At 47.3% G+C, this 13,217-nt stretch overlaps 1 protein-coding gene across 2 annotated transcripts in view; it reads left to right on the top strand.

Moving 5' to 3' along the window:
• Positions 1-13,217, top strand: part of LOC129838636 (nuclear pore complex protein Nup107-like) — a 33,884-nt gene that overhangs the window by 19,964 nt on the left and 703 nt on the right. The window contains exons 15-25 of one of the 2 annotated variants that reach the window (XM_055905744.1): positions 360-505; positions 1,311-1,359; positions 6,364-6,433; positions 7,250-7,365; positions 7,859-8,048; positions 9,197-9,309; positions 9,637-9,739; positions 9,910-10,070; positions 10,472-10,597; positions 11,530-11,643; positions 11,794-11,961. In XM_055905744.1, the coding sequence (XP_055761719.1) occupies positions 360-505; positions 1,311-1,359; positions 6,364-6,433; positions 7,250-7,365; positions 7,859-8,048; positions 9,197-9,309; positions 9,637-9,739; positions 9,910-10,070; positions 10,472-10,597; positions 11,530-11,643; positions 11,794-11,961 (1,356 nt within the window). Of the gene's footprint in view, positions 1-359; positions 506-1,310; positions 1,360-6,363; positions 6,434-7,249; positions 7,366-7,858; positions 8,049-9,196; positions 9,310-9,636; positions 9,740-9,909; positions 10,071-10,190; positions 10,269-10,471; positions 10,598-11,529; positions 11,644-11,793; positions 11,962-13,217 lie in introns of those variants that run through there. The other variant, XM_055905745.1, reaches the window with a different exon arrangement.

The raw sequence follows: 13,217 nt of genomic DNA, 5'->3' as shown, positions 1-13,217 counted from the left end.
CTATGGTAGAGTGGTAGTAGACGGGACTGTAGTAGAGTGGTAGTAGACGGGACTGTAGTAGAGTGGTAGTAGACGGGACTGTAGTAGAGTGGTAGTAGACGGGACTGTGGTAGAGTGGTAGTAGACGGGACTGTAGTAGAGTGGTAGTAGACGGGACTGTGGTAGAGTGGTAGTAGACGGGACTGTAGTAGAGTGGTAGTAGACGGGACTGTAGTAGAGTGGTGGTAGACGGGACTGTAGTAGAGTGGTGGTAGACTGGACTGTAGTAGAGTGGTGGTAGACTGGACTGTAGTAGAGTGGTGGTAGACGGGACTATAGTAGAGTGGTAATAGTGATTTGTCTCTGTCTCTCCCCTCTAGCTGCTCCCAGTGTGTGAGTCGTGGGAGGACAGTGTGTGGGCGTACTTCAGGGTCCTGGTAGACTCTCTGGTGGAACAGGAGGTCCGGTCCTCAGGAATGGGCAGCGAGGAGCTGGAGGAGCTGCCACGAGAATACCTGGAGGCCAAGTAAGATCCCAGCCTCTAGTAGAGAATACCTGGAGGCCAAGTAAGATCCCCACCCTCTAGTAGAGAATACCTGGATGGCCAAGTAAGATCCCCAGCCTGTAGTAGGCCGTCTTACCCAGGGCCCATACCCTTTAGTGGGTAGCCCTGCCTACAAAATACAGCCTCTGTTAGAAAATACCTGGAGGCCAAGTAAGATCTCCTCTAGTAGAGAACACCTGGAGGCCAAGTAAGATCCCCAGACTCTAGTAGAGAATACCTGGAGGCCAAGTAAGATCCCCTCTAGTAGAGAACACCTGGAGGCCAAGTAAGATCCCCAGACTCTAGTAGAGAATACCTGGAGGCCAAGTAAGATTCCCAGACTCTAGTAGAGAATACCTGGATGGCCAAGTAAGATCCCCTCTAGTAGAGAATACCTGGAGGCCAAGTAAGATCCCCAGACTCTAGTAGAGAATACCTGGAGGCCAAGTAAGATCCCCTCTAGTAGAGAACACCTGGAGGCCAAGTAAGATCCCCTCTAGTAGAGAATACCTGGAGGCCAAGTAAGATCCCCATCTAGTAGAGAACACCCGGAGGCCAAGTAAGATCCCCAGCCTCTAGTGGAGAATACATGGATGGCCAAGTAAGATCCCCAGCCTCTAGTGGAGAATACATGGATGGCCAAGTAAGATCCCCAGCCTCTAGTGGAGAATACATGGATGGCCAAGTAAGATCCCCAGCCTCTAGTGGAGGGCTGAGGATCAGGAACCTAATCTTCCTAACCTTATATTTCTACATGTAAATTGTACCGTCTCCCTTTTCTCTCCAGCTGGACACTAGAGAAGGTGTTTGAGGAGCTGCTGGCAACAGAGTCAAAGGTCAGCATCTGTTTGTCTGCTCTGTCAAACTAGCTGTGTGTGTGTACATAACACCAGTCTACTAGCTGTCTACATAACACCAGTCTACTAGCTATCTACATCACACCAGTCTACTAGCTATCTACATCACACCAGTCTACTAGCTGTCTACATCACACCAGTCTACTAGCTGTCTACATAACACCAGTCTACTAGCTATCTACATCACACCAGTCTACTAGCTGTCTACATCACACCAGTCTACTGGCTGTCTACATAACACCAGTCTACTAGCTATCTACATCACACCAGTCTACTAGCTGTCTACATCACACCAGTCTACTGGCTGTCTACATCACACCAGTCTACTAGCTATCTACATAACACCAGTCTACTAGCTGTCTACATAACACCAGTCTACTAGCTATCTACATCACACCAGTCTACTAGCTATCTACATCACACCAGTCTACTAGCTGTCTACATCACACCAGTCTACTAGCTAGCTGCATCACACCAGTCTACTGGCTATCTACATCACACCAGTCTACTGGCTAGCTACATCACACCAGTCTACTGGCTAGCTACATCACACCAGTCTACTGGCTAGCTACATCACACCAGTCTACTGGCTAGCTACATCACACCAGTCTACTGGCTAGCTACATCACACCAGTCTACTGGCTATCTACATCACACCAGTCTACTAGCTGTCTACATCACACCAGTCTACTAGCTATCGACATCACACCAGTCTACTAGCTATCTACATCACACCAGTCTACTAGCTGTCTACATCACACCGGTCTACTGGCTGTCTACATCACACCAGTCTACTAGCTATCTACTAGCTATCTACATCACACCAGTCTACTAGCTATCTACATCACACCAGTCTACTAGCTATCTACTAGCTATCTACATCACACCAGTCTACTAGCTATCTACATCACACCAGTCTACTGGCTGTCTACATCACACCAGTCTACTAGCTATCTACATCACACCAGTCTACTGGCTGTCTACATCACACCAGTCTACTGGCTGTCTACATCACACCGGTCTACTGGCTATCTACATCACACCAGTCTACTAGCTGTCTACATCACACCAGCCTACTAGCTATCTACATCACACCAGTCTACTAGCTATCTACATCACACCAGTCTACTAGCTATCTACATCACACCAGTCTACTGGCTGTCTACATCACACCAGTCTACTGGCTGTCTACATCACACCAGTCTACTGGCTGTCTACATCACACCAGTCTACTGGCTGTCTACATCACACCAGTCTACTGGCTATCTACATCACACCAGTCTACTGGCTATCTACATCACACCAGTCTACTGGCTATCTACATCACACCAGTCTACTAGCTATCTACATCACACCAGTCTACTAGCTATCTACATCACACCAGTCTACTAGCTGTCTACATCACACCAGTCTACTAGCTATCTACATCACACCAGTCTACTAGCTATCTACATCACACCAGTCTACTAGCTATCTACTAGCTATCTACATCACACCAGTCTACTAGCTATCTACATCACACCAGTCTACTGGCTATCTACATCACACCGGTCTACTAGCTATCTACATCACACCAGTCTACTAGCTATCTACATCACACCAGTCTACTAGCTAGCTACATCACACCAGTCTACTAGCTATCTACATCACACCGGTCTACTAGCTATCTACATCACACCGGTCTACTAGCTATCTACATCACACCGGTCTACTAGCTATCTACATCACACCAGTCTACTAGCTGTCTACATCACACCAGTCTACTAGCTATCTACATCACACCGGTCTACTAGCTATCTACATCACACCAGTCTACTAGCTATCTACATCACACCGGTCTACTAGCTATCTACATCACACCAGTCTACTAGCTATCTACATCACACCAGTCTACTAGCTATCTACTAGCTATCTACATCACACCAGTCTACTAGCTATCTACTAGCTATCTACATCACACCAGTCTACTAGCTATCTACATCACACCAGTCTACTAGCTATCTACATCACACCAGTCTACTAGCTATCTACTAGCTATCTACATCACACCAGTCTACTAGCTATCTACATCACACCAGTCTACTAGCTATCTACATCACACCAGTCTACTAGCTATCTACTAGCTATCTACATCACACCAGTCTACTAGCTATCTACTAGCTATCTACATCACACCAGTCTACTAGCTATCTACTAGCTATCTACATCACACCAGTCTACTGGCTGTCTACATCACACCAGTCTACTGGCTATCTACATCACACCAGTCTACTAGCTATCTACTAGCTATCTACATCACACCAGTCTACTAGCTATCTACATCACACCAGTCTACTAGCTATCTACTAGCTATCTACATCACACCAGTCTACTGGCTATCTACATCACACCAGTCTACTAGCTATCTACTAGCTATCTACATCACACCAGTCTACTAGCTATCTACATCACACCAGTCTACTAGCTATCTACATCACACCAGTCTACTAGCTATCTACATCACACCAGTCTACTGGCTGTCTACATCACACCAGTCTACTAGCTATCTACATCACACCAGTCTACTGGCTATCTAAATCACACCAGTCTACTAGCTATCTACTAGCTATCTACATCACACCAGTCTACTGGCTATCTACATCACACCAGTCTACTAGCTATCTACATCACACCAGTCTACTAGCTGTCTACATCACACCAGCCTACTAGCTATCTACATCACACCAGTCTACTAGCTATCTACATCACACCAGTCTACTGGCTATCTACATCACACCAGTCTACTAGCTGTCTACATCACACCGGTCTACTAGCTATCTACATCACACCAGTCTACTAGCTATCTACATCACACCAGTCTACTGGCTATCTACATCACACCAGTCTACTAGCTATCTACATCACACCAGTCTACTAGCTATCTACTAGCTATCTACATCACACCAGTCTACTGGCTATCTACATCACACCAGTCTACTAGCTGTCTACATCACACCGGTCTACTAGCTATCTACATCACACCAGTCTACTAGCTATCTACATCACACCAGTCTACTAGCTGTCTACATCACACCAGTCTACTAGCTGTCTACATCACACCAGTCTACTAGCTATCTACATCACACCAGTCTACTAGCTGTCTACATCACACCAGTCTACTAGCTGTCTACATAACACCAGTCTACTAGCTGTCTACATAACACCAGTCTACTAGCTATCTACATAACACCAGTCTACTAGCTGTCTACATAACACCAGTCTACTAGCTGTCTACATAACACCAGTCTACTAGCTATCTACATCACACCAGTCTACTAGCTGTCTACATAACACCAGTCTACTAGCTGTCTACATAACACCAGTCTACTAGCTATCTACATCACACCAGTCTACTAGCTAGCTGCATCACACCAGTCTACTAGCTATCTACATCACACCAGTCTACTGGCTAGCTACATCACACCAGTCTACTAGCTGTCTACATCACACCAGTCTACTGGCTAGCTACATCACACCAGTCTACTGGCTAGCTACATCACACCAGTCTACTGGCTAGCTACATCACACCAGTCTACTGGCTAGCTACATCACACCAGTCTACTGGCTAGCTACATCACACCAGTCTACTGGCTAGCTACATCACACCAGTCTACTGGCTAGCTACATCACACCGGTCTACTAGCTATCTACATCACACCAGTCTACTAGCTGTCTACATCACACCAGTCTACTGGCTGTCTACATCACACCAGTCTACTAGCTGTCTACATCACACCAGTCTACTAGCTATCTACATCACACCAGTCTACTAGCTGTCTACATCACACCAGTCTACTGGCTAGCTACATCACACCAGTCTACTAGCTATCTACATCACACCAGTCTACTAGCTAGCTACATCACACCAGTCTACTAGCTATCTACATCACACCAGTCTACTGGCTAGCTACATCACACCAGTCTACTAGCTAGCTACATCACACCAGTCTACTAGCTGTCTACATCACACCAGTCTACTGGCTATCTACATCACACCAGTCTACTAGCTATCTACATCACACCAGTCTACTAGCTATCTACATCACACCAGTCTACTGGCTGTCTACGTCACACCAGTCTACTAGCTGTCTACATCACACCAGTCTACTGGCTATCTACATCGCACCGGTCTACTAGCTGTCTACATCACACCGGTCTACTAGCTGCGTACGCCACGCCGGTCTACTGGCTGGGTACGTCGCGCCGGTCTACTGGCTGGGTACGTCGCGCCGGTCTACTGGCTGGGTACGCCGCGCCGGTCTACTGGCTGGGTACGCCGCGCCGGTCTACTGGCTGGGTACGCCGCGCCGGTCTACTGGCTGGGTACGCCGCGCCGGTCTACTGGCTGGGTACGCCGCGCCGGTCTACTGGCTGGGTACGTCGCGCCGGTCTACTGGCTGGGTACGCCGCGCCGGTCTACTGGCTGGGTACGCCGCGCCGGTCTACTGGCTGGGTACGTCGCGCCGGTCTACTGGCTGGGTACGTCGCGCCGGTCTACTGGCTGGGTACGTCGCGCCGGTCTACTGGCTGGGTACGCCGCGCCGGTCTACTGGCTGGGTACGTCGCGCCGGTCTACTGGCTGGGTACGCCGCGCCGGTCTACTGGCTGGGTACGCCGCGCCGGTCTACTGGCTGGGTACGTCGCGCCGGTCTACTGGCTGGGTACGCCGCGCCGGTCTACTGGCTGGGTACGTCGCGCCGGTCTACTGGCTGGGTACGTCGCGCCGGTCTACTGGCTGGGTACGTCGCGCCGGTCTACTGGCTGGGTACGTCGCGCCGGTCTACTGGCTGGGTACGTCGCGCCGGTCTACTGGCTGGGTACGTCGCGCCGGTCTACTGGCTGGGTACGCCGCGCCGGTCTACTGGCTGGGTACGCCGCGCCGGTCTTAGGGACTTCCAGAGTCCCGTGGAAGATGCTGAATTTCTCCTTCCCTCTTCTCCACAGAAAGTCCTGGAAGAGACTAAAGAACACTACCACATCATCCAGAAGTTAGTTATCCTGGGAGACCTGGACGGTGAGTCTGTTGTTAATCTATAACTAGCTGTCGTACAGTCACTATCCAGTGTGACTTTGTGGTTCTGGTCACCAGGTATATGAGGTAGTCAGTCACTATCCAGTGTGACTTTGTGGTTCTGGTTAATGCAGGTATGTGTGTGTGTCAGGTGTGTTACTGCTGTATGACAGTGTCAGAGTATTACACAGTGTGTGTGTCAGGTGTGTTACTGCTGTATGACAGTGTCAGTATTAAACAGTGTGTGTGTGTGTGTCAGGTGTGTTACTGCTGTATAACAGTGTCAGAGTATTAAACACTGTTGTGTGTGTCAGGTCTGTTACTGCTGTATGACAGTGTCAGTATAAAACAGTGTGTTGTGTGTGTGTCAGGTGTGTTACTGCTGTATGACAGTGTCAGAGTATTAAACACTGTTGTGTGTGTCAGGTCTGTTACTGCTGTATGACAGTGTCAGTATAAAACAGTGTGTTGTGTGTGTGTCAGGTGTGTTACTGCTGTATGACAGTGTCAGAGTATTAAACACTGTTGTGTGTGTCAGGTCTGTTACTGCTGTATGACAGTGTCAGTATAAAACAGTGTGTTGTGTGTGTGTCAGGTGTGTTACTGCTGTATGACAGTGTCAGAGTATTAAACACTGTTGTGTGTGTCAGGTCTGTTACTGCTGTATGACAGTGTCAGTATAAAACAGTGTGTTGTGTGTGTGTCAGGTGTGTTACTGCTGTATGACAGTGTCAGAGTATTAAACAGTGTGTGTGTCAGGTGTGTTACTGCTGTATGACAGTGTCAGAGTATTAAACAGTGTGTGTGTGTGTGTGTCAGGTCTGTTGGAGGAGTTCAGTAACTGGTTGACCAGGAGTCCTGCTCTGCCCGCTCACCTGCTGCGCTTCATGACACACCTGGTGTTGTTCTACCGCAGCCTGGGCATGCAGCTCAAGGTACAGTAGTACACACACACACACACACACACACACACCTGTTCTACCGCAGCCTGGGCATGCAGCTCAAGGTACAGTAGTACACACACACACACACACACACACACACACACCTGTTCTACCGCAGCCTGGGCATGCAGCTCAAGGTACAGTAGTACACACACACACACACACACACACACACACACACACACACACACACACACACACACACACACACACACACACACACCTGTTCTACCGCAGCCTGGGCATGCAGCTCAAGGTACAGTAGTACACACACACACACACACACACAGAGAGAGAGAAACACACTTCTGTTGTCTTTCACCCATATAAACATCAACCATTCCTCACACAATCCACATATCCCTCCACTCATGTCTCCCCCTCTAATCCCTCCACTCATGTCCCCCCCCTCTAATCCCTCCACTCATGTCCCCCCTCTCTAATCCGGCCACTCGTGTCGTCCCCCCCCCCCCCACCCAATCAGGAGGAGGTCTCAGTGGATGTCCTGAAGGCCTACATCTCTCTGTTGATGAGGGAGAAGCACGTTGATCTGATAGCCTTCTATGTCAGTCACCTGCCGCCAGACCTGGCCACCGCCCAGTACGCTCTCTTCCTGGAGGAGGTCACCGAGGCGGAGCAGAGACAACGCTGTCTGGAGCTGGCCAGGGAGGCAGGTCAGTGTCTCACACAGAGGCTGCTGGGATGGGGGGGGGGGGGGGTTCTTTAGTCTAAAGCAGGGGTGTCAAACTAATTTTACCTGCCGTGCCACATTTGGTCTTCACTGAGGTCCACACTTAAAATGTGTTAGATTTCCTCGCCATTTGAAATTTCCTAAAAATAATTCCAAAAGTGATGGATGGAGGACTATTCTCCCTGTTGGGTTAACTTTTGGTTTGAAGACTTATCAAGCTGGTCAGAGTGAAGAGACTATAAATGTAGGTTCATTATCATTTCTACATTTATTTTATTTGGTCTTAGTCATTTCAATGTCCATTTAAGATCGTTTTTTATCCACCCCCAAAAAACAAAACCACATGATAAATACTCCAAGGTCCAGCGAGAATTGAATAGGCCGATGGGCCAGATGTTTGACAACCTCTTGGTGTGAAGCTACAGAGTCACACGGTCTGACATACCTCTGAGATTCTACAGCCGCCAATTCAATGAGGTTTGTAAATATATTAAAATAGGCCATGCAGACTTTCTCTTTTCTGCAGCTATGGACTGTAGGAAGGTGGAAAAACCAAGGTCTGTTAAAGCTGCAATATGTCACTTTTTGGGGGTGACCCGACCAAATTCACATAAGGAGTTATAGATCTGTAATTCTCATTGAAAGCGAGCCTAAGAAGCGGTAGATCTGTTCTATTTCTATGCTTCACATTCTTAAGTTTAGTTTTTTTCGTCTTTAGGTGTTGTGCACCAGTTTCAAACAGCTGAAAACACAGTATTCTTTTGGTTATTGATCATATATTTCAGTGGTTTAGATGGTACAATGATTCTCTACAGTATACTTGCTTATTTTGTCATAGTTCACCTCATTTCAGTTTATATTTGAATTTTAGCAACCAGGAAATGGTGGAGCATATTGCACATTTAAAGGTCCAGGTTTCTAACTGTCCTGTCGTGTTGTGGTAAGGATGTGGCAGCAGTCTATTAAAGGTACAGGTGTTGTGTTGTGGTCTGGACGTGGCAGCAGTCTATTAAAGGTACAGGTTGTGGTCAGGTCTGGACGTGGCAGCAGTCTATTAAAGGTACAGGTGTTGTGTTGTGGTCTGGACGTGGCAGCAGTCTATTAAAGGTACAGGTGTTGTGTTGTGGTCAGGTCTGGACGTGGCAGCGGTCACTAAGATGGTGGTGGAGAACATCAGAGAGAGAGACACTGAGGAGTTCGCTCATCATGACCTCACGCCTGCACTGGACACCGGCACCTCAGAGGTATGAAACACACACACACTGGACACCGTCACCTCAGAGGTATGAAACACACACACACTGGACACCGTCACCTCAGAGGTATGAAACACACACACACTGGACACCGGCACCTCAGCGGTATGAAACACACACACACTGGACACCGTCACCTCAGCGGTATGAAACACACACACACTGGACACCGTCACCTCAGAGGTATGAAACACACACACTGGACACCGTCACCTCAGAGGTATGAAACACACACACACAGGACACCGTCACCTCAGCAGTACGAAGGACACCATGTGGTCATGTTAACCCTGTATCCCCCCCCCCCCCCCCCAGGAGGACCAGAGGAAGATCGATGTGATTGATTGGCTGGTGTTTGACCCCGCCCAGAGAGCCGAGGCCCTGAAACAGAGCAACGCCATCATGAGGAGGTTCCTGGGTACGTTACACACAAGGTTCTGAAACCGATCACTGCTTCCTGTGTTGACAGAGTTGTTCTCCCAGACTACCAACACATCCCCACACATTAACATTGTATTGGCTGTCCTGCATTTCCAACCATGCTGTTGATCCAGTGTTCTGTCTCTCTCTCTCTGTCATCTCCTCCAGCCTGTAAGAAACACCATGCAGCGAAGGTGGTGTTCAGTAAGGTCCCAGAGGACTCCATGAGGGAGATATACCGCCAGTGGGAGGAGCTAGGCCTGGACACGCCCCTTCCCGCGGAGGATGAGAACGCCATCAGGGAACACCTGTGCGTCCGCGCTTACCTGGTGAGGGGACAAGCTCTCGCAGCGCTGTGATTGGCTCGACTGGTTATTGAGTGTTTTTAGAGAGGTCTCCTGTAGTTGTATAAGTGGTGTGTCTCTCCCCCCCCCCCCCCCCCCTCCCAGGAAGCTCATGAGGCGTTTAATGAGTGTTTTTAGAGAGGTCTCCTGTAGTTGTTTAAGTGGTGTGTCTCTCTCTCTCCCCCCCCCCCCCCCCCCCCCAGGAAGCTCATGAGGCGTTTAATGAGTGTTTTTAGAGAGGTCTCCTGTATTTGTTTAAGTGGTGTGTCTCTCCCCCCCCGCAGGAAGCTCATGAGGTGTTTAATGAGTGGTTTTAGAGAGGTCTCCTGTAGTTGTATAAGTGGTGAGTCTCTCTCTCTACCCCCCCCCCCCCCCCCCCCCCCCAGGAAGCTCATGAGGCGTTTAATGAGTGGTTCCATCACATGAACTCCCCCCCTCAGAAGCCCAGCCTGCCGGCCCAGGCCAAGTTCACTGCGAAGGTGGCCTACGAGATGAAGGAGAACGAGTACCAGGTACACAATACACCCTATATAGTGCACCATAGATACACCCTATTCCCTATATAGTGCACCATAGATGCACCCTATTCCCTATATAGTGCACCATAGATACACCCTATTCCCTATATAGTGCACCATAGATACACCCTATTCCCTATATAGTGCACCATAGATACACCCTATTCCCTATATAGTGCACCATAGATACACCCTATTCCCTATATAGTGCACCATAGATACACCCTATTCCCTATATAGTGCACCATAGATACACCCTATTCCCTATATAGTGCACCATAGATACACCCTATTCCCTATATAGTGCACCATAGATACACCCTATTCCCTATATAGTGCACCATAGATACACCCTATTCCCTATATAGTGCACCATAGATACACCCTATTCCCTATATAGTGCACCATAGATACACCCTATTCCCTATATAGTGCACCATAGATACACCCTATTCCCTATATAGTGCACCATAGATACACCCTATTCCCTATATAGTGCACCATAGATACACCCTATTCCCTATATAGTGCACCATAGATACACCCTATTCCCTATATAGTGCACCATAGATACACCCTATTCCCTATATAGTGCACCATAGATACACCCTATTCCCTATATAGTGCACCATAGATACACCCTATTCCCTATATAGTGCACCATGGGGTTATGGTTCAAACTAGTGCACTCTCTAGGAGACCCAGGTCAAAATGAGGTTACTATGTAGGGGATAGGGAACCAGGTACACTCTGATCCTAGATCAGTCTCTGTGTTATGGGTGAACTGGTGAGGAGTTTATTTTGTTTAGTGTAGCTGTTCCTAGATCAGATGAAGAACGCTAATGCCAACAATGCTATTATTTAGCGTAATTGACAACAACAAAAAACTTGTAAAAAAGGTGTGTAAAGTGTTTACTCTCCTGTAGCTGGAACATGAGAGCTGGACGGGCCGTCTGGAGGCTCTGACTGAAGACGTGAAGGAGAGATTCTACAACGTCCTGCTGTTTGTGGACGGGGGCTGGATGGTCGACGTCAGAGAGGTCTGTCTGACTATTAATGCTAGTAATTGCCAGTTGGTGGTATGAGGAGGGCTCAGCGCTAGGTTAGCAGCCTGTATTAGCGCTCTGTCTCCAGTACTACTGTGTTCTTTCTAGGTACAGGTTACTTCTACCACTGTGGTTGTATTCCAGGATACGGAGGAGGACCCGGAGAGAGGTCACCAGATGGTGCTGCTCCGTAGACTCTGTCTGCCCATGATGTCCTTCCTGTTGCAAACGGTCCTGCAGAGAACACAACGTCACCAGGAGAGTCTCAGACTGGCTGATATCATCGCCTCAGACCAACACCGCCTCTACGAGGTCTGTAGTTTAGACATGATATTTACACGGTCTGTACTGGAGTTTAGACATGATATTTACACGGTCTGTACTGTAGTTTAGACATGATATTTACACGGTCTGGAGTTTAGACATGATATTTACACGGTCTGTACTGTAGTTTAGACATGATATTTACACGGTCTGTAGTTTAGACATGATATTTACACGGTCTGTAGTTTAGACATGATATTTACATGGTCTGTAGTTTAGACATGATATTTACATGGTCTGTAGTTTAGACATGATATTTACACGGTCTGTACTGTAGTTTAGACATGATATTTACATGGTCTGTAGTTTAGACATGATATTTACACGGTCTGTACTGGAGTTTAGACATGATATTTACATGGTCTGTACTGTAGTTTAGACATGATATTTACACGGTCTGTAGTTTAGACATGATATTTACACGGTCTGTAGTTTAGACGTGATATTTACACGGTCTGTAGTTTAGACATGATATTTACACGGTCTGTAGTTTAGACATGATATTTACACGGTCTGTACTGTAGTTTAGACATGATATTTACACGGTCTGTACTGTAGTTTAGACATGATATTTGCATGGTCTGTAGTTTAGACATGATATTTACACGGTCTGTACTGTAGTTTAGACATGATATTTACATGGTCTGTAGTTTAGACATGATATTTACACGGTCTGTAGTTTAGACATGATATTTACATGGTCTGCACTGTAGTTTAGACATGATATTTACACGGTCTGTACTGTAGTTTAGACATGATATTTACACGGTCTGTAGTTTAGGCATGATATTTACATGGTCTGACCTGGGCTGAGGGCATCCTCTTCTCTCTCATGTCTCCTTTCCTTCGTCTGCTACGTTCTGCAACTACTCTGCTCTGAGGTGCTTCTCAAGTCTACTGTGGTTTTAGGAAAAACACTATTGACATTCACCTAATAGTCTACTGTGGCTTTAAGGAAACACTATTGACATTGACCTAATAGTCTACTGTGGCTTTAAGGAAACACTATTGACATTCACCTAATAGTCTACTGTGGCTTTAAGGAAACACTATTGACATTGACCTAATAGTCTACTGTGGCTTTAAGGAAACACTATTGACATTCACCTAATAGTCTACTGTGGCTTTAAGGAAACACTATTGACATTCACCTAATAGTCTACTGTGGCTTTAAGGAAACACTATTGACATTCACCTAATAGTCTACTGTGGCTTTAAGGAAACACTATTGACATTCACCTAAT

This window comes from Salvelinus fontinalis, chromosome 39 (assembly GCF_029448725.1).
Source record: "Salvelinus fontinalis isolate EN_2023a chromosome 39, ASM2944872v1, whole genome shotgun sequence".
NCBI lineage: Eukaryota > Metazoa > Chordata > Actinopteri > Salmoniformes > Salmonidae > Salvelinus > Salvelinus fontinalis.
This window is presented reverse-complemented; position numbering and strand designations above follow the sequence as displayed.